Below are 22,412 nucleotides of genomic sequence, written 5' to 3' on the forward strand. Positions count from 1 at the left end.
TGAGGTATCGCCGCGATCGTTAGAGCGAGAGCAATAATTCTAGCCCTGGAGCTACTCTGTAGCTCAAAAAATGCAACCTATAGAATTTTTTAAACGTCGCCTATCGAGATTTTTAAGGGTAAAAGTTTGACGCCATGCCACGAGCGGGCGCAATTTTAAAGCGTGACATGTTGGGTATCATTTTACTCGGCGTAACATTATCTTTCACAATATGTAAAAAAATTGGGCCAAATTTATTGTTGTCTTATTTTTTAATTAAAAAAAGTGAATTTTTTCCAAAAAAAGTGCGCTTGTAAGACCGCTGCGCAAATACTGTGTTACAAAATGTATTGCGATGACCGTCATTTTATTCTCTAGGGTGTTAGAAAAAAATATATATAATGTTTGGGGGTTTTAAGTAATTTTCTAGCAAAAAAAAATGTTTTAGTCTTGTAAACACCGAATCTGAAAAACACCTTCTGTCCTTAAGTGGTTAATAAATTTTTCTTTTTTTTTAATAAAAATAAATTACAAAAAAAAGGGGGGTTGCCATCCGGGACCTCTGGGCCCTTTAATACAAATAATAAAAAAAAAATCTGGGCCCTTTAATAATAATAATAATAATAATAATAAAAATAATATATATATATATATATATATATATATATATATATATATATATATATAAATAAAGAAAGAAAATAATATAACATTTTTTTTTTATAAAAAAAAAAGGGGGGTTGCCATCCGGGGCCTGGGGACCTCTGGGCCCTTTAATAATAATAATAATAATAATATATATATATATATACACATATATATATATATATATATATATATATATATATATATATATAAATATATAGATTAGGGCTGTGGAAATTAACTATTAATTCCGCGATTAATCTTTAATTTTGTTGATCGATCACAATTCTTTTGATTGGTACTCACCTCTCCGCCAGCTTCGGGACCTTCAGGGAGTTCCGTCGGATATCCGGTGACGTCACAGACACTGGCGGGGCTTGTCGTGTCCATCTGAAGGGCTCCTTTGCTGTGCCTTCATATCTGTATGCCGGCGTGACCTTACTATCTGCCACACGCAAGGGCTGTTAAGCCTCGTACACACGATCAGTCCATCCGATGAGATCGGTCTGAAGGACCGTTGTCTTAGGTTAACCGATGAAGCTGACTGATGGTCCATCACGCCTACACACCATAGGTTAAATAACCGATCGTGTCAGAACGCGGTGATGTAAAACAAAACGACGTGCTGTAAAAAAAAAACAAGTTCAATGCTTCCAAGCATGAGCATGCTGTCACGGAACCATGAACCAGACGTACAACAAGAGATAAGTGAAAATAAGAAGGCTTTATTGAAAATCAAGCTGTAAAGCAAAAGTCCAAACGGATGGTTAAACAGAGTCTTGCGAAGCCAGAGGTCAGGAACCAGAAGGGTAGTCGGACGAAGCCAGGATCAGGAACCAGCAGGGAAGTCAGACGAAGCCAGGATCAGGAACCAGCAGGGAAGTCAGACGAAGCCAGGATCGGAACCAGAAGCAGCAGCAGTCTTAGAAGCATGTGAACACAGGAGGACCAAGCAAGGAACTGAAGCCACAGAGCTCCTATATATGTGAGCCAGGCATCCAGCTCCTCCCAGTGGGAAGGAGGAGCCGCAGGGTGGGAGGTTACAAGAGTCCCAGAAACCAAGATGGCCGCCAGCACATGTCAAACGAAGGAGACAGGAGAGAGGTAAGACCATGACAGTACCTCCCCCTCAAGGGCCCCCTCCTCCGCGGTGCAAAAAACGGTTTCTGAGGGAAACGTGCGTGGAAGGCTCGGAGCAAGGCAGGAGCATGGACATCTGGGGAGGGAACCCAGGAACGCTCCTCTGGACCGTAACCACGCCAGTGGACCAAAAACTGCACCCGACCGCGGACCAGGCGTGAGTCCAGGATATTGCTCACCTCATACTCCTCATGATTGCCCACTTGGACCGGACGAGGCCGAGGGAACCGAGGAAGTGAAGCGATTGCACACCAGTGGCTTCAACAGGGAGACATGAAACACGTTGGAGATCCGCATGCCAGGAGGAAGTGCAAGGGCATAGGCTACCGGGTTTACCCTGCGAAGCACTCGGAAGGGACCAACAAAGCGAGGAGCCAGCTTGGGAGTGGGCACTCGAAGGTTGAGGTTGCGAGTGGACAACCATACACGGTCTCCGACCTGGTAGGAAGGAGCAGGCGCTCGTCTGCGATCAGCCTGGAGTTTCTGGCGCTGCGCAGAGACCTCAAGGGACTTCTGGATCTGTACCCAAGAGGCGCGTAGGACGGAAAGGTGATCCTCCACAGCCGGAATATCCTGGGGAGAGAATGCCTCCGGTAACACGGCAGGTTGGAACCCATAATTGGCCATGAAGGAGACGTCCCAGAGGAAGAGTTCACCGCCGTGTTCTGGCAAACTCAGCCCAAGGCAGGAGGTCAACCCAATTGTCCTGGTGATCGGAGACATAGCAACGAAGGAATTGCTCAAGGCCTGATTGGATCGTTCTGCGGCCCCATTGGACTGAGGGTGGTAGGCCGAGGAAAAGGAGAGATGAATCCCCAACTGGGAGCAAAAGGCGCGCCAGAACCCTGGACACAAACTGACTCCCCCGATCCGACACTATCTCCTTGGGCAACCGGAAGACCTCCCAGGCAAAAATCGTGGCCAATTCTTGTGCAGAGGGTAACTTCTTGAGAGGAACACAGTGGCACATTTTGGAAAACCGATCCACAATCATGAGAATGACCGTATGGCCTCGGGATGCAGGGAGATCCACAATGAAATCCATCCCCAGGTGTGACCATGGGCGCTCCCCGGTGGCTATGGGTTGCAGCAGGCCCAACGGAAGGTGCCGAGGGGACTTACTCTGGGCACAAACGGAGCATGCCGCTACATATGCGGCGATGTCGGAACGTAGGGAAGGCCACCAGAACAGACGTGAAACAGCCCAGGACAGCTGATTCTTACCAGGATGCCCCGCGGTCTTGGAGTTATGGTAGGTTCGCAACAACCGAGTGCGCAACTCCTCAGGCACAAAACATCTGCCGTTGGGTCTCCCAGAGGGAGCACCAGATTGAGCCGCCAAAATCTGCTCACCAAGGGGAGAGGTCAGGCTGGTGCGAATGGCGGCCAGGATCTGATTCGGAGGTATGACCGAAGTCGGTATAGATTCCTCCCTGGACAGCTCGGAGTACTGCCGTGATAAGGCATCCGCCCTGATGTTCTTGGAACCGGGTAGGTAGGAGATCACGTAATTAAAACGTGACAAGAACAGAGCCCATCTGTCAATCTCTTGGCCTCAGAAAGGTAGGTCAGATTCTTGTGGTCCGTCAGGATGAGAACCGGAACCACGGAGCCCTCGAGCAAGTGCCTCCACTCTTTGAGAGCCTGCACTATGGCCAATAACTCCCTGTCACCAATCTGATAGTTGCACTCCGCGGGTGACAGTTTCCGGGAGTAAAACCCACAAGGAAGCAGCGGACCCTCTGGTGTTCTACGCTGAGACAGAAGGGCGCCTACTCCCGTCTCAGATGCGTCCACCTCGAGGACAAAGGGCAACCCAGGGTTGGGATGAGACAGAATCGGGGCCGACACAAAGGCGGATTTTAGGGCCTCAAAAGCCCGGATGGCCTCGAGCGGCCAGACCTGGGAATTACTGCCCTTCCTGGTCAGATCCGTGAGAGGCTTGGCCAGCATGGAGAAGTCCCTGATGAACTTCCGATAATAATTGGCGAAGCCCAAAAAGCGCTGCAAGGAACGAAGACCACTGGGCTGAGGCCACTGTAAGACAGCCGAAACCTTCTCAGGGTCCATGGAGAACCCCTCAGCGGAAATGATGTAACCTAAGAAGGTTACCTGGGATCGGTGAAATTCGCATGTCTCAAGCTTACCGAACAGCTTGTTCTCTCGTAACCGTTGCAACACTCGCTTGACATCCAGAATGTGGGCCTCCATGGATTCAGAGTATACCAAGATGTCATCCAAATAGACCACCACACACTGCTGCAACAGGTCACGGAAAACATCGTTGATGAATTCCTGAAAGACTGCGGGCGCATTGCACAACCCAAAGGGCATAACCAAGGATTCATAATGACCGGTCCTGGTGTTAAACGCGGTCTTCCCACTCATCGCCCGCCTTGATCCTTACCAGGTTATATGCCGCCCTCAAGTCGAGTTTGGTAAAGACCGTGGCCCCCTTAAGGCGATCGAACAGCTCGGAAATCAAAGGTATCGGGTAAGCGTTCTTGATCGTGATGCGATTAAGGCCCCTGTAATCGATGCAAGGCCTCAACTCACCGCCCTTCTTTTTCACAAAGAAAAATCCAGCCCCTGCCGGGGACGAGGATTTGCGAATGTGACCACGGGACAGCGCCTCCATCACGTACTCCTCCATGGCCTCATTCTCCGCAACCGACAGTGGATAGACCCTGCTGCGAGGAGGAACGGCACCAGGTTGTAACTCTATGGCACAATCGTATGGGCGGTGCGGAGGTAGGGCAACTGCGCGCACCTTATCGAATACATCCCGGTACTCCTCGTATTCAGGAGGCAACAGAGAGTCCGAGGAAGTACACAGCAACTTGACAGGCCCATGGATGCAACTAGCCCCACACTGTGGTGACCATGAGAGGATCTCGGCCAATCTCCAGTCAAAAGTCGGATTATGCTTCTGGAGCCAGGGGTACCCCAAGACCACCGAGTAGTGTGGAGACGAAATAACCTGGAAGCAGACGGACTCTCTGTGAACGGCACCAATGGCTATCCCCACTGGAAGGGTCTCATGAGTCACGTGTGACGGCTGGAGGGGTCTGCCGTCTATCGCCTCTAGAGCCAGCGGGGAACCTCGAGCCTGCAGAGGAATGGAATTGGCGGCAGCGAACTCACTATCAATGAAAAAACCACCAGCACCAGAGTCCACCAACGCCTGGGTCGTCACCGAGCCCCCGACCCAGGAGAGGACAACAGCGATCAGTGGTTTATCAACACGGGAAACCGGGGACGAGGAGACTCCACCCAAGATCTGCCCCCGACAGGATCTCAGGTGCGAGCGTTTCCCGGACGGTTCGGACATGCCAACCGAAAATGCCCACCGAGACCACAGTACGTGCATCGGCCCTCGCGTCTCCGGAGTACCCTCTCCCCCTCGGACAGGCGAGCAAACCCCAGCTGCATGGGTTCACCCCCAGACAAGTCAACCCCAGGAGGCGTGGGAGGAGAGGGAGGCACGGGTGGGACAGCAAACGTAGGCGCCAAACTGTTAGGAGGCCTCCGCAGGCTCTCCTTAAAGGAAGGTCTCTCCCTGAGTCTGGTGTCAATCTAAATCAGGAAAGAAATAGGAGCCTCGAGCTCCACTGGTAGGTCCTTAGCTGCAACCTCATCCTTCAAGGCATCCGAGAGACCATGAGAGAAAGCAGCGACCAGAGCCTCATTATTCCAGCCCACCTCTGCTGCCAGGGTACGAAACTCAATGGCGTATTCGGCTACGGATCGTGAACCCTGTCTGACGGACATAAGGAGCCTCGCAGCAGAGGCGGCGCGAGCCGGCACATCGAATACCTTCCGAAGAGAAGCAACAAAACCGGAAAACTCGGCAACCACCGGATTGTTGTTCTCCCATAAAGGGCTGGCCCAGGCCAAGGCCTTGTCCGAGAGCAGCGAGATCAAGAAGCCCACCTTTGATCTCTCAGTGGGAAAGGCATGTGGCAGCAACTCGAAATAAATGCCCACTTGGTTAAGGAAACCTCGGCACTGAGTTGGCTCTCCCCCAAATCGCTGTGGAAGGGGGGCAGAACCGGTCATACCCCGAAACACCGCAGGCGCAACAACAGGTGTCGGGGTAGACTCTGGCGCAACAACCGGAGCGGCAGTAGGAGCGGGCCCAGGAGCGACAACCGACCCATCGGCAACGGGAGCGAAATGAGCCGTGCGTTCAAGCAGGGTTTGCAACGCCACGGCGAACTGACCCAACAGGTAATCCTGCTGATCAAGTCTGGCAACCAGCGTGGGTAGCGAGGATGGCCCTGTACCGTCAAAATTCATGGCTTGGTCCTAATGTCACGGAACCATGAACCAGACGTACAACAAGAGATAAGTGAAAATAAGAAGGCTTTATTGAAAATCAAGCTGTAAAGCAAAAGTCCAAACGGATGGTTAAACAGAGTCTTGCGAAGCCAGAGGTCAGGAACCAGAAGGGTAGTCGGACGAAGCCAGGATCAGGAACCAGCAGGGAAGTCAGACGAAGCCAGGATCAGGAACCAGCAGGGAAGTCAGACGAAGCCAGGATCAGGAACCAGCAGGGAAGTCAGACGAAGCCAGGATCGGAACCAGAAGCAGCAGCAGTCTTAGAAGCATGTGAACACAGGAGGACCAAGCAAGGAACTGAAGCCACAGAGCTCCTATATATGTGAGCCAGGCATCCAGCTCCTCCCAGTGGGAAGGAGGAGCCGCAGGGTGGGAGGTTACAAGAGTCCCAGAAACCAAGATGGCCGCCAGCACATGTCAAACGAAGGAGACAGGAGAGAGGTAAGACCATGACACATGCGTGGATTTTTAACCGGTGGTCGTGCCTACGAACGATCGGTTTTGACCTATCGGTTAGGAATCCATAGGTTAATTTTAAAGCAAGTTGGCTTTTTTTTAACCTATGGTTAAATAACCTATGGGGCCCACACACCGTTGTCCTCTGTATAAGGCCTTACACTTCCCTCGATCACTTCCCTCTATCAACCTGGTATTCTACAGCCATCCACTGGGAGTTGTGATAGTTCCCTTCATGGGACATCTACATGCTGACGGACTGATGTTAACCCCTCCTCATCTGGATTCAGCAGTGGTATCGTTGTACACATTTTTATACCTGTATCATACTTAGCTACATGTTTTTATGACTGCTTTTGCTATCGTTTGGTATTACTCATTTTTACAGTTTATGTAGCTACATCAATTTTATCTCCAGTGCAATATTTATTTTGTTACCTACTTGAAGACTATAAAAGTTTTAATGCTATTCCCATCAAGCGCTGCCTTTGTGTGTTTTGTGTATCCTGCTATCTATTTTTCCAGTGGTTGGTAGCTGGGAATCAGCCTGCAAGGAGATCAGCTAAGTAGTTGGATCTGTATGTGCATTATAATTAATCGAAATTGGTCGATTAATCGATTAAAAAAAAAATCGATTAATTGAACACAAAAATTGTAATCAGTAACAGCCCTAATATATATATATATATATATATATATATATATATATATATATATATATATATATATATATATATATATATATATATATATATTTATAAAAAAAGGGGGGTTGTCATCCATGGCCCTGGGGATCTTAATGCCCTTGGGGACCTCCGGACCCCCCCCAAAAAAAAAGTCCATTTAATAAAAAATAAAATAAAAATATATTAAAAAAATATATATTTTTTTATAAAAAAATAAATAAAAAAAAGGGGAGTTGCCATCCGGGGCCTTGGGGGCCTCCGGGCCCCTTACAGGTGTACTGCCTGTACCCCCCTGATGGCGGCCCTGTTAATTTGTACACAGTAGCAACGGTATCGCATTCTGTTCGAATTATTTCTGCAATCATAGATTAATTTTAAAATTTTTAGCGCTGCACATATTTTTGCCATTGATATTGTGATACTCTGCAGAGGTATTGTGCTAGGAGCTCACTCTACATATTGTGGTGGCCTTAGCACGTGAGTTTTTCCTTTTTCACTTAAAGCGGATGTGCCACTAAAAACATGTATTAAAAGCCAGCAGCTACAAATACTGCAGCTGCTGACTTTTAATATAAGGACACTTACCTGTCCTGGAGTCCAGCGGTGATCGCAGCAGATGACGAGCGATCGCTCGTCACCCTGCTGCTCCCCCCTCCATTCACGGTGAGGGAACCAGGAAGTGAAGCGCTCCGGCTTCACTGCCCGGTTCCCTACGGCGCATGCGCGAGTCGCGCTGCGCCCGCCGATTGGCTCCCGCTGTGTGCTGGGAGCCGAGTGTTCCCAGCATACAACGGGAGACGGACGGAAGGTAAGGAAAAAACCCGTCCTTTGCCCGTATCGTAGGGCCGGAAGTGGGTGCAGATACCTGTCTGTAGACAGGTATCTGCACCCCCCTCCCCCCTGAAAGGTGTCAAATGTGACACCGGAGGGGGGGAGGGTTCCGATCAGCGGGACTCCACTTTAGAGTGGAGATCCGCTTTAATCCATTGAGCTGGCCAGACCTAGTTCCTAAAGAAGTCTTTTCCAAATTTTCACTACTCCTACTATGAAGAATCCTTTCCGTATGTGGAGGTAATATCTCTTTTCCTCAAAGCATAAACAGTGCCCCCTTGTTCTTTAATGACCTTAAAGTGAATAACTCTACACCAAGTTCACCATATTGACCACCTATGTATTTACACATGATGATCCTATCTCTCTTAATCTCCTCTTCTCAAGAGAAAATAAATTCAGTATGGCTAATCTTTCCTCTTAGGCCTCGTACACACGACCGTTTTCCTCGATAGAATCCATCAAGAAACTTGGTGGGAGCGCTTTTTTGCAGAGGAAACCGGTCTTGTGTACGTTTTTCATCAAGGAGACGAGAAACACGATCCTGTGTATGCTAAGAAACCCGCGCATACTCAGAATAAAGTATGAGACGGGAGCGCACCTTCGGTAAAAGTAGCGTTTGTAATGTAGATGCTGTAACAGACTGAAAAGTGCAAATCGTCTCCTACCAAACTTTTACTTAACACGCAGTAACATGAGATTAGCAAAAGCAGCCCCAAGGGTTGTGCCAGTGGAATCGAACTTCCCCTGCCATTGTATGTGTTGTACGTCACCGTGTTTGAGAACGAGGAGATTTTGTCTTGACAGTGTGTACGCAAAGCAAGCTTGTCGAGTTCCTTGACAAGCCTAACAAGGAACTCGTCGAGGAAAACGATGTGTCTTTTCCGACGAGTTCCTCGGTCGTGTGTACGAGGCCTTAGCCAATGTCATTCATGACTCTTATCAGTTTGGATGCTTTTGGCCTCATGCACACTGGATGTTTTTTTTTTTTTCTCAAAAAGAATGTTTATTGACACATATGACAACAATCACAGGTACAGGGTATTTGTACTAAACTAAGTCAGTTATTCCAGAAAATGTTTGGCATTGCATAGAACAATCCCCCCCCCAAACAAAAAAAAGAGAAGGGGAGACCAGCATTATAAAACAACACATATAGATTCCCTCCGCACTCCATACAATTGGCATTATTACAGACGTCACCCACCAGTCCCTAACTGAGCCCCATCCTCCACTCCGGCACCATGCTTTCGCCACCCGCCTCAGCATCTAAACCAATAGTCTCTCCAGGACCAATTCAAGAGGTGCCAGCCCAGGGGTATCTAGCCATGGAGCCCACAGGAGGTCAAACTTCCCCCGTCGGCCCCTGTGCTGGTAACACTGGATGTTTTTAACTCTCCTAGAAGACAGTTTTTGAAGAAAAAACAGCTGACACTTGTAAAACTGTTTAACAGGTTTCAAGCACTTGGGCGTTAATTCCTTTCATTGGCCAGAATAATTTTATTCTGCCTATTGAAATGAATTAATGCTCAATCGCTAAATGTGTGTTTAGAGGTTTTTAGACACGTTTACAAGAATTAAGATTTTTTTATGTGCAGCACAGTGGCTAAGTGATTAGCCCTTCCACTTGGCAGCACTGGGGTCTTTGGTTTGAATCCCAACCATGGCACTACCTGCCTGGAGTTTGCATGTTCTCCTTGTGCCTGTGTGGGGTTTCTCCCACACTCCAAAGACATGCTAGGTTAACTGGCTCCTGTCTGAATTGGTCCTAGTATGTAATGTATTAATGTGACCTAGGGACCTTAGTTTGTAAGCTTCTTGAGGGCAGGGACTGATGTGAATGTACAATATATATGTAAAGCACTGTGTAAATTGTCAGCACTATATAAATATCTGAAAATAATACATTTTCTATTAGCGTCTACCACAGAACCCCCACCTAAATATTGTGTGATAAAGCTATAAGAGCTCACACTAGCAGAACTGAATTCCACAGGCTGGTGGTGGGCTATTGTCATAGTGTGCATACATTCACACTGAGATTTTACAGTGCCCTCCTCCAGTAGTGACAGGTTTAGCCTCCAGTCACTGCTCCACCATATTCCCCACTTATTTCTAAAATGCTCCTCTTCGGATAGACACTGATGATTTAAATTCTGTGTGCATACTTCGTCCCCTGCTATATTCTTGACATGCCAGCATGTTAAAAACATACCAGCTATAGACAACATCTTAATTGGAAATGTGCAGCTGCTGGACATGTTTCGTCAAAAGACTTTATCAAGGGCTGCAGCTGCACGTCATTGCACTGCACAATTTTGATGTTGTATATGACTTTTTTGGTTTTGACTATTTAATAAATGTAGTAGCAGCTCAGAGGAGATAGAGATTGCTTGTGATGAGGGCCATGTGATCTGGAGGATTAAGCTTACACATGGTAAAGTCAAGGATCAGGACATTTACTATCTTGCGCTGAGTGCATTAAGACCAATCTCTATGTAGTTTTATACCCTTGGTAAGCAGAATTTAAGTGGCAGTTTTGTGGTGAAAGATACAAGATGTGGAGAAGCACAACGGAAAGAATATACATTGTTTGTGGACACTTTCTTACTTTTGTGTTTCTAATCACAGCTGAATGTGCATCACAGGCAAAGTACAGTGTAAAGGTTCCATGCACATGAGTCACAAAATACTTGTATTCAGATGCATTAGGGCTATTTTCTAACTGCATAGGAAGCATGTATGGTGTGGCAATCGCCAAATTCACACCTAGCTGTTCAGCAGCTTGAAGCTGCATTCGGTCAAGCTATATTTACACAAAGGAGAAGATTCTATGAACTAGGACCTTTACACCTAGTTCACACCAATGTGATTTGACAGTTCAAAATCACATAAGTCACACCTTATTTTCGGCAAAGGAACCATTCACAGTGACTTTAAGGCTGGATTCACACCTCCATACAGAGTGGCTCACAGCAGAGGAGTGGAATGGAGTGGCCCGAGCGTCACCTTCTGGGGTTCCCGACTGACAGCCCTGGCTCCTCCGCTTCTCAATGGGCCCCCATAGGAAATGGGCTTCCTATGAGGGCCCACCTGCGGGCTCGAAAACCCTCTCCTTTGTCACAAGATTTGACTGACAGTAATGTCTCCTGCTGCCTTAGCAAAGCCTGTGAGAGTGGAGGTTGAGCCACTAGATGGCACATCGCTGGATCGAGTGAAGACTCAGGAAAGTAAAAGGGGGGTGATGGAGTGATATTGGTAATGGATATTTTTTTACATTAATGCACGGAATACATTAAGGTAAAGATAAGGCTTTAGAACCACTTTAACATCTTTACATCTGTTAGCTTTCCAGGTTATTCTGCATGTAACTGTAGATGGCTTTAGAATGCTTAGTATATGTAAAATATGCAGTTAGGAGAAGTAACCTGTGGAAGTATATTGTCAGGAAGAATATTTATGCAAGGTAATACATTCAGAAAAGTTGTTTAATTGAAGTGTAAGTCCACCTTACAACTAAAATCTCTGCATCTACAGACATCCATGAACATACGGTATCTAGCCCTGTAAAGAAGAAATCAGTATACGTACCTTTTTTATAGCCGATCCGGTCCGATCTCCAGCGGCAGAAGCACTGCAGAGGACACGGCTGACAATGGCTGTGAAAAGAATGGGGAGTGACATCACTCATAGACTTACTATGGGCTCCTGTTGTCGTCTGTGTCCTTTGCACCCGTTTCCACAGCGAAGCTGCGACTGACAGCTCAGCATGGGATCGGGTCAAGGCGGCTTAAAAAAAGTATGTACAGGCATACCCCACTTTTAAGTACACAATGGGGTTTATTTACTAAAGCTGGAAAGCGCAAAATCAGGCTCACTTCTGCATAGAAACCAATGAGCTTCTAACCCCAGCTTGTTAAATTAAGCTTTGGTAATAAAACCTGGAAGCTCATTGTTTTTTATGCAGAAGTGAGCCTGATTTTGTGCTTTTTAGCTTTAGTAAATAAACCCCATTGTGTACTTAAAAGTGGGGTATGCCTTGTATACTGATATCTTCTTTACAGCTAGATAGGTTAGAGTTAGATCGTGGATGTCTATAGATGCAGGGATTTTAGTTTTAGGGTGGACTTCTACTTTAAATACCAGCTGTTTGCAACTTTTAAGTAAAAGTTATACTGTAAAAATGAGTTCCAAACTTATATTTCCTTTTTTTCTCCTTACAGGTGCCTGTGTCTTCCAGGGTTCGCTGTTTGCGGTATGTCAGCTTACATATCAGGTTTTGTAATTTTTTGGGGTTTGGTCAGTAGTATACTTTTTTTTTGTACTTGGATTTATATTAAAATTGGATGTATGTTCAATTCATTTGAATTGTATATGAGTTTTTGAAGAAAAGTCAGAGGATGGAACAATGACTGGGCTGATGATTTTAGGGAGTTTGCATACCCAATCATGCTAGCAGAAAGAAAGAAAAATTATGTTTTGCTTTTTAATGGCCACACAATTGTGCATTCAAAGTGAACACAGTGCCACCTAACAGTTACTGTACAAAGCAAACATTCAGAGATGAATAGCAACCATATTGCTTGGGTCTATGAGACCTACAGCGCTTACAGTCTCAGCAGGGCTGTGGAGTCGAGGAGTCGGAGTCGGGGGAAATTTTGGGTACCTGGAGTCGGAGTCGGCAAACAATGCACCGACTCCGACTCCTACTAAATTTAGATTGGAATTAAAAAAAAAAAAAGCAAGTTTAAATGTCCCAATTCACAAAAAGTTATAATTAATGACTTCTCTACTGTAAGAATAAAGACCAATGCATGCAGTGCCTCACGTAACCGCAAAACGAACACGTTAAGTGACCGTGAAGAAGCATGCTTTTCATGTGCTTCACTATATGGCACGCAACGCACAATTAGGAGCTGCAATACTTATACTTTCCATAGTGTTGTGTTCTGCTTTTACAGGGAACGCAGCGTCCATGTGTAACCTAGCCTCTCACTGATAAGGGATTAAATAAATATGTTTTTTGCAGGACTAGAGAGTGAGACAGTGAGGCACTTGTATAAGTGAAGGGAATGGAGGGCCAATAGTTCAAGACTGAAGCTGTAAACCATTGGAAAAACTGCTGTCACTTAGCTAAGGCTATAAAAACTTGTAAACTCCGATTGTTAGCTTAAACTTTAAACATGACTATGGGATTCTCCTAGGAAAATCATGTTTTAGAATAAATGCCCCTTCCTGGATCCTCCCACTGCCCTATCTTCAGCAGCAGATAAGCACACAAAGGAGAAAGCAGCAGCCCAACTACCTCTCTAAGATTATTTTCAGCCCTAAAAATAATAAAGTCTGACTTAAGAGCCTCTATGAAAGAGGATCTGGCAGAGGCAATTCTCTTCCTTAGAACTCTACATTGAATTGATTTGCATTTGCTAAGCCTATAACTACATTTCAAGATTAATATAAACCATTTCTAGGTTTTACAGATTTTGTTTTTGGTTCATTATAGATAAGCTTTGTTTTTGTTCTAAAACAACCAAATAATGTGGTTTGTATTTTTGAACTGGTAAAAATCCCGTTCCTGATGTTTATGCCTGCTGCTACTATCCAGCCACTTGATTGATTAATACATTTTTTTTTATAAAACGTTGTTTTCATTGTGTTTGTCTTTTGCTTAAACTGTGCAATACAGTAGACTGTTGGCTTCCCAGCCAGTAGTCCTGTGGTAGGTTGCGTTTCTTTCCCTCAAGGAATGTATAAAATACATTTGCATATTAATACAGAGGAGTCGGAGTCGGAGTCGGGGAGTCGGAGTCGGAAGTACATAAAACTGAGGAGTCGGAGTCGGAACATTTATCTACCGACTCCACAGCCCTGAGTCTCAGTGGTCCAGAAGTTGCACTTCTTCTGGCATATAAACATAATGATTTGCATGACATACAGTTGAAGTATGTTTGCATGATGATGCGGTCTTCTCGCAGAATGTGAATGTTTGCCCGCCTAAAACCTGTGGAGGAGTTAGGATTTAGGATATATACTTACCTTGACTCAGAAACAGTTGGTCTGGAGTCCTGCAGCATGCAATCACTTGATACTGATTTCAATGGAGAGGGGTGGGCAGAAAACTTGGGTGGTCCTATTTCAATATTAGCTTGTTTTATGTCTCTACAATTCAGCTCTTATAAATATATATCTTATAATAATGTATTAACCTGATAAAAAGGTATTTGAACTGCAGACAATTATGCTTATCTGTAGTAAAAACTTAAACTTTCCTCCATATTAAAAGGTATTATATTGCTATACAAAGGTTTAAAGATAGTAGAAAAAAACCCTATGCTGGAATTCTTTATGCATATATATTGTTTAAGGAACAACGAAAGGTCACTTAAGATAACCTCATCAATAATTCTATGTGAAATTCATGTTCAAGGACTCTTCACATTACAGTCCTGAAAAATGACTGCCGATTAGGATAAATATTTTATACTCCCATGGGATGCCTTTGTGCAAAATCTTTATCAAGTTTTGCCCTTTTCTCAGACAGTTCAACATGTAACAGGAAGCTGGTGTCACAGGATTGTATTTGGTTTATAAAATCACTGTTCTCTGCTTAAGCTGGCTCACAGTGGGCTGCGTGAATGAAGCCGTGCGAGTTCATCTGAACTCGCACGATTTCAGTCCCGATTTCGGCCGCGATTATAGAGACATCTGTGCAGGTTTCTTCACAGATGTCAATATAAATCGCGGCCCAAAATCGCAAAAAGTAGTACAGAAACTACTTTTTGAAATCGTTGCACTGATTAGGACAGTGTCATCACTGGCAATTGTCGCCGATTTGACATGTCAAATCACATGTCAAAACGCAGCAGTGTGAACCAGGTCTAAATGATCATGGCCTTGTCTCTCTAAACTATATATATGCTACATGTGTGGCAATACCACTTGATTTGAATAAAAGATGTCAAAAGCGCTAGCCAGTACTGAAAAAAAAAAGTTAAATCTATAATAAAATAGAATATAAAAAAGTGCAAAACAAGTCAACTGCTGCTTAAATCTAAAATGTGTTAACAAACAAAATATTGAATGGAATATATGTGAATGACGAGCGCAATGAATGCACTAAACAATACAAGATCAATATGTGCAAAAATACTAGTAAAATAGATGCGAACAGATAAAAAAGGGACCAATATGCAAAATAATCACAAGTGAATGTGAAAATCAATGTGCATTAAAGGTTGACACAAAATGTTGAAAACAAACAAAAAAGCAAAAACATGTGTGAAACACACAGAAAGTCCAATGCAAACAGCCGTCAATTGCTGGTAAACAGATGGAGATAAGATGGAAACAAGTGTATCTTCTTAATTCAGTTGTAGTGGGCTCACAGAGCGCTTACCTCTCCCTTAAGGGACAATCGCCTGAAGTAACTTCCAGCATAGAGACTACAGCGTTCAACCACTGTGATAAGGTTCCTGGTCTTCAAAAGCATGGATGCTCTCCGTATGGTGCAGACATCAATAGGGGATAAACAAAAGCTCTTTTGAAATACTTCACCATGGAAGCTCTTCCATGGTGAAGTATTTCAAAACAGAGAAAATTTATTATAGACTAAAATGCGCTTACAAGCATAATAATCCCAAAACATGAGATAACAGTAAATTCCGGTCGGACGGGGTCACACGTCACTTCCGGTCACGCCTAATACCACTTGATTTATGAAAGTAAGAGATGGTTCAAGCTTTAAAGCAGGGCTTGACAAATTTGCTTGGAATCTAGGAGCCAGCTAAAAAAGTTAGGAGCCAGGTTTTTTTTTTTTTTTTTTAACGACAAAGCTTTATTTTCAATATAAAAATTTATGGCATGGCACAGTGGTGACAATTGATGGCACAGTGGCTGTGTTTGATGGCATGGCACAGTGGCTGCGTTTGATGGCATGGCACAGTGACTGCGTTTGATGGCATGGCACAGTGGTGACAATTGATGGCATGGCACAGTGGTGACAATTGATGGCATGGCACAGTGGTGACAATTGATGGCACAGTGGCTGCGTTTGGCATGGCACAGTGGCTGCGTTTGATGACATGCCACAGTGGTGACAATTGATGGCACAGTGGCTGCGTTTGATGGCATGGCACAGTGGCTGCATTTGATGGCATGGCACAGTGGTGACAATTGATGGCACAGTGGTGACAATTGATGCCACGGTGGCTGCGTTTGGCATGGCACAGTGGTGACAATTGATGGCACAGTGGCTACGTTTGATGGCATGGCACAGTGGCTGCGTTTGATGGCATGGCACAGTGGTCACAATTGATGGGCACAGTTGCTGCAAAGTGAACAATATCAACATGCCTGTGCTGTGCCCTAACTTTGCTAGTGTGAACCATAAGTGCAAAAATCCTATATAGTTATGCCATAACTATATAGGATTTTTGCACTTATGGTTGACACTAGCAACACTGAGTTCACACTAGCAACACTAATAACTGTTCCGGTTTTAAAAGTATTGTCTTCTTTTTTTTTTTCTTACCTTTAACCTTGTTCTCACAGAGCGCGAACAGCATGGGCAGCTCAGTTCCTGTGACTCCCCGTGGCACCGCCCCCTCAGAGAAATTCCCCAATCCCCGGGACGAGAGGCGGCCGGAGGCGGAGCGTCCGCAGCCTTTGCTTGTATCATCGGCTACATGATACACGTTGACTCGCCGTGGCACCGCCCCCTCTGAGAAATTCCCCAATCCCCGGGGCGAGAGGCGGCCGGAGGCGGAGCGCCCGCAGCCTATGCTTGTAGCATCGGCTGCATGATACACATTGACTCGCCGTGGCACCGCCCCCTCTGAGAAATTCCCCAATCCCCGGGGCGAGAGGCGGCCGGAGGCGGAGCGCCCGCAACCTTTGCTTGTATCATCGGCTTCATTATCCATAATGCCCGATGCATAGGCCGCAAAGCCGCGGCCTCAATTAGCGGCACAACCCGATCGCGGGGATCGCGCGATCGCGGTTGTGGGGGGGATGTGCGGCGACGCTCTCAGGATACCCCAACTCTGCTGCCATGGGCGCCAGGTCAAAAATTCTAGGCGCAACGGCGACCTGGCGCCTGGAATTTGTCGAACACTGCTTTAAAGTTGAACTCCAGGTACATAAGAGACACAGGGTAATACAGCTCTGTATTCAGTAATATTAAATAATTATATAAAAATGCAAGTATTTCAAGTGCCTAAATTTAGTAGCCTTGCAATGCCTTGTATGCCAGCATTCAGAATGAGAGAGGGAGGAGCAGTATAAGGAGTCACCAAGTTCCGCTGCAGTGCTCATGTGCTAGCAAGGAACATGCTGATAGGAAAAGGAAGCAGATTGAGGCCTCGTACACACGACTGAGAAACTCGTCGTAAAAGAAACATCGTTTTCCTCGACGAGTTCCTTGTCAGGCTTGTCGAGAATCTTGTCAAGCTTTCTTCGCGTACACACTGTCAAGACAAAATCTCGTCGTTCTCAAATGCGGTGACGTACAACACAAACAACGGCACTAAAGGGGAAGTTCTAATCCATTGGTGCCGCCCTTGGGACTGCTTCTGCTAATCTCATGTTACTGCGTGTTAAGTAAAAGTTTGGTGAGAGACGATTCAAGCTTTTCAGTTGTTACAGCTTGACGAATGTGCTATCTCCATTACGAACGCTACTTTTACCGAAGATGCACTCCCGTCTCATACTTTATTCTGAGCATGCGTGGGTTTCTAAGCATACACACACACGTATTTCTCGCCGTAAACCAGCCTGACGAGGAACACGACGAGGAAATTGAGACTTCCGACGAGGAAAAAGAGAACTAAAAACATACACATGTAGAAAAAGGAATTTACCCCACGGGGCTTTGGACAGCAAAGGTATAAAAGTGTAACAAATGTAATATAATAAAACATGGTTTATTTTATGGTTGTCAATAACATACATTTTAAATGCAATAACAATTAAAAGAAAACCCTTTACGGATCTGGTGATGCAATACATATTCCACAATATTGGACAAATGTATACAACATTGCTTTATGCTGTGTGATGTGCGTTCCCCGACGCGTTTCGACCTCTAAGTGGTCTCTTCAGGGGGATGGTTGATTCTACAAAAATATACATAAATTTGCGATCAAAAAAGTATAAATATAAATCACATAAATTGACCCAAGAATAAGGTTTACCGTTAACGAATGAAGTGGGTTTTGTAATGACCAGAGGTCTGCAGAGCCGTTAGAAAATCCGAAGGGAGCGCCACCCACAACCCCATGGGGGAGAGAGGGAAACCAAAACAGACCCCAGGGGGGTTGCAAGGAGCCGCACAGTGGACGCCCTCCGAGGATCAGGGGAGCCGGTGCCTGCAGAGTGCCCCCAATGGGTTAGCCCTGTGTAATTGAAGAGAATTAGAAATATTAAATCATAGCATATTGTGCTAAAGTGTAGGATTATCTGTGGGTAAGGCATGTATATAAAAAAGAGGGACTGGCAGCAGGTTTATAATCTTATCTGAGAAAAAAAAGAAAAAAAAACATTTTTTCCTTTTTTCTTCTTTATTGAATTAGATCTACTCATTGATGACCCGAAGGGGTAACTAGTCAATGAATAATGGTCAGGAATTGATGTGTATATTAAGGTACTTAATATAAAAATAGTATAAGAGTGCTCCATTGGCAGACAAAAGTGATTAAGAGACTTTATTAGTCTGGTAAAGAGTGCGTGTCCATGGGTGGGGATGTGTGAGACACATTACAATGTGTATGTTATGTGGACCATCAAAGAATATGTGGATACATATGGTGATAGTAAAAATGTTGGAAATATATGAAAATAAAAATAAATAAATAAATAAACAAGAAAACAAAAAAACAAAAAGAAGGGGGGAGTGAAAGTTGAAAAATCAACATAGGAGTGTACTAATAAAAGGGTGCCGTTACCTGATAAGGGATTGAATGGATATGAGTAGGTAAATTGTGGGCTTGTAGAGCTTGTTGTTGAGTATTCAGATCTAGGCTGCAGACAGTGCAGGGAAGACCCAGGCTTCCAATGTTGGAGGAGATAAAAGGAATGAACTGCTGTCAATGCTCAGCTGCCTGGAATCAAGACTTGACTCACAGGCAGACTGTCTTTTATATGCCAGTGGGCGTGGCCATGAATGGGGGCTTAACACTGCTGTCCATGCTCAGCTGCCTGGAATCAAGACTTGACTCACAGGCAGACTATCTTTTTTATGCCAGTGGGCGTGGCCATGAGTGGGGGCTAAACACATGCTGGCTCCAGGCTTCCCCATAGATCACGGAGATGACGTAAGGGCCGCTGCACTAGCGGCCCTGGTGCGGCTCCCTCGGCGCTCCGGAAGGTCGGGGGACCCCGACCACTGTCGTCACCCCCGTCGCAAGCTGCATGACGTCGTGACGAGCCGCGCACGCCGGCGCCTCATGCGCGCGCAGCCCGCCACGGCCATACGGGGATGATCGCAGAACGCCGCCGGCAAGGCAAAGCCCAGTGGGCGGTCGAGAACCCCCGGCCGCACCTGAGCAGAAAAAGGGGGGGTGGGAATGTGGAACACTCCACCGCCCCCCACCACCTTGTCGGGAACCCCCATGGGACCGCGGAAACCCCCCCCCCACCCGGGGGCACAGAGGGGCCTCCCCGGATGACCGGCTACAATAAAAACTGGTTGCAAACATGGCAATAATGCACATGATGGTGTAGAACGGTGTCATAAAATGCATGTGAACTATACATCAAAAATATTTACATGAGCTGTGTGCTAATTCCATATCATGAAAACCCATGCGTGTGTGTGATCCCCAGCAGATACCCCTGTGGGTGTCTGAGCAGAAATGCAATTCAGAAGTACGTGGTAGATGCTTGCTGATGCGTGGGGAGAAGAGAGAAGAAAGGAATCATTCACTCTAGTCCCACAAATAATGGGTGTCTTATCTATGGTGAGAAACACCCATAAGTAATCCTTGAATAAATGTCAAGGTGCAAGTGGGGATGCAGGGGTTTAATGACAGGGCGGAAAAAACGCACAGTTCAAGTCAAGTCTCAATGTGTCAAGGGGAACGGGTGTTTATCCACCCAAAAAAATTTTTGTTGGCTGAGGAAAGACACATAAGCGAAGAGACAAGAATGCTGCGAACCCCAAGATTGAATCGTGTAGAAAAAGGAATTTACCCCACGGGGCTTTGGACAGCAAAGGTATAAAAGTGTAACAAATGTAATATAATAAAACATGGTTTATTTTATGGTTGTCAATAACATACATTTTAAATGCAATAACAATTAAAAGAAAACCCTTTACGGATCTGGTGATACAATACATATTCCACAATATTGGACAAATGTATACAACATTGCTTTATGCTGTGTGATGTGCGTTCCCCGACGCATTTCGACCTCTAAGTGGTCTCTTCAGGGGGATGGTTGATTCTACAAAAATATACATAACATAAATTTGCGATCAAAAAAGTATAAATATAAATCACATAAATTGACCCAAGAATAAGGTTTACCGTTAACGAATGAAGTGGGTTTTGTAATGACCAGAGGTCTGCAGAGCCGTTAGAAAATCCGAAGGGAGCGCCACCCACAACCCCATGGGGGAGAGAGGGAAACCAAAACAGACCCCAGGGGGGTTGCAAGGAGCCGCACAGTGGACGCCCTCCGAGGATCAGGGGAGCCGGTGCCTGCAGAGTGCCCCCAATGGGTTAGCCCTGTGTAATTGAAGAGAATTAGAAATATTAAATCATAGCATATTGTGCTAAAGTGTAGGATTATCTGTGGGTAAGGCATGTATATAAAAAAGAGGGACTGGCAGCAGGTTTATAATCTTATCTGAGAAAAAAAAGAAAAAAAAACATTTTTTCCTTTTTTCTTCTTTATTGAATTAGATCTACTCATTGATGACCCGAAGGGGTAACTAGTCAATGAATAATGGTCAGGAATTGATGTGTATATTAAGGTACTTAATATAAAAATAGTATAAGAGTGCTCCATTGGCAGACAAAAGTGATTAAGAGACTTTATTAGTCTGGTAAAGAGTGCGTGTCCATGGGTGGGGATGTGTGAGACACATTACAATGTGTATGTTATGTGGACCATCAAAGAATATGTGGATACATATGGTGATAGTAAAAATGTTGGAAATATATGAAAATAAAAATAAATAAATAAATAAATAAACAAGAAAACAAAAAAACAAAAAGAAGGGGGGAGTGAAAGTTGAAAAATCAACATAGGAGTGTACTAATAAAAGGGTGCCGTTACCTGATAAGGGATTGAATGGATATGAGTAGGTAAATTGTGGGCTTGTAGAGCTTGTTGTTGAGTATTCAGATCTAGGCTGCAGACAGTGCAGGGAAGACCCAGGCTTCCAATGTTGGAGGAGATAAAAGGAATGAACTGCTGTCAATGCTCAGCTGCCTGGAATCAAGACTTGACTCACAGGCAGACTGTCTTTTATATGCCAGTGGGCGTGGCCATGAATGGGGGCTTAACACTGCTGTCCATGCTCAGCTGCCTGGAATCAAGACTTGACTCACAGGCAGACTATCTTTTTTATGCCAGTGGGCGTGGCCATGAGTGGGGGCTAAACACATGCTGGCTCCAGGCTTCCCCATAGATCACGGAGATGACGTAAGGGCCGCTGCACTAGCGGCCCTGGTGCGGCTCCCTCGGCGCACATGACCGTTTTCCTCTGCAAAAAAGCTCTGCCACCAAGTTTCTTGATGGATTTTGTCGAGGAAAACGGTCGTGTGTACGAGGCCTGATAGAGAGATGAGCTCATTGGTCTGCTGCTTCTCTTTTTACTGTGCAGTCACAGGCTAGGTGTAGGACCTAGTCCTGAAAATGTGTTAACTGCTGCAGAGGAAAATCAAGTCCCAGAACTGCATGAACAGAAAAACAAATCCATTGGCAAGTAAACAGCTAATGTAATTCATAGTTATTTAATACTGAACTATACACACCTCAGCTCTAGGGATGTGGCATCCCTGAGCTCAGCGCTCAGCCGCTGACATCTTCAGGCAGCCAACTTGCAGATCTCAATCTCTGGCCATTGTCATTGGCCGGGCGGGGATGACATCACTCCCGTGCATGTGCGGAAGTTCAGTCAGTCGGCATTGCCAAATTTGTACAATGAGCTGCACACTGTACAAGAACGGACAGGCAGGTAAGTAAGTGGAATGCAAAAGAAACACAGCATTTAAATTCCTGCCTGTTCACCCTTCTTAAAATTCTGGACTAAAGGGCCAAATCCACAAAGATCGTGCCTAACGTAAATTTTTCCATTTAAGTTACACTGCCCTAAAATTTCTACCTAAG

The 22,412-nt window shown here is 45.3% G+C and overlaps 1 protein-coding gene and 1 long non-coding RNA gene across 3 annotated transcripts in view; one reads left to right on the plus strand and one right to left on the minus strand.

Annotated features, from left to right (window-relative positions):
* The window catches only part of FRAS1 (Fraser extracellular matrix complex subunit 1), a 660,838-nt gene that overhangs the window by 54,569 nt on the left and 583,857 nt on the right, over positions 1 to 22,412 (plus strand). Inside the window, exon 2 of the mRNA XM_040324225.1 lies at positions 12,302 to 12,333. Coding sequence (XP_040180159.1) covers positions 12,302 to 12,333 — 32 coding nt within the window. The remainder of the gene's footprint in view (positions 1 to 12,301; positions 12,334 to 22,412) is intronic.
* Positions 20,312 to 21,730, minus strand: LOC120913904. 2 transcript variants are annotated; one of them, XR_005743591.1, is made up of 3 exons: positions 21,357 to 21,730; positions 20,603 to 20,803; positions 20,312 to 20,519 (listed from the first exon to the last, which is right to left on the minus strand). It is a non-coding gene; the product is annotated as an uncharacterized LOC120913904 (long non-coding RNA). The 2 variants fall into 2 exon arrangements; XR_005743588.1 differs by lacking the exon at positions 21,357 to 21,730 and having other exon boundaries at positions 20,603 to 21,312.

Source organism: Rana temporaria, chromosome 1 (assembly GCF_905171775.1).
Source record: "Rana temporaria chromosome 1, aRanTem1.1, whole genome shotgun sequence".
NCBI classification, from domain to species: domain Eukaryota; kingdom Metazoa; phylum Chordata; class Amphibia; order Anura; family Ranidae; genus Rana; species Rana temporaria.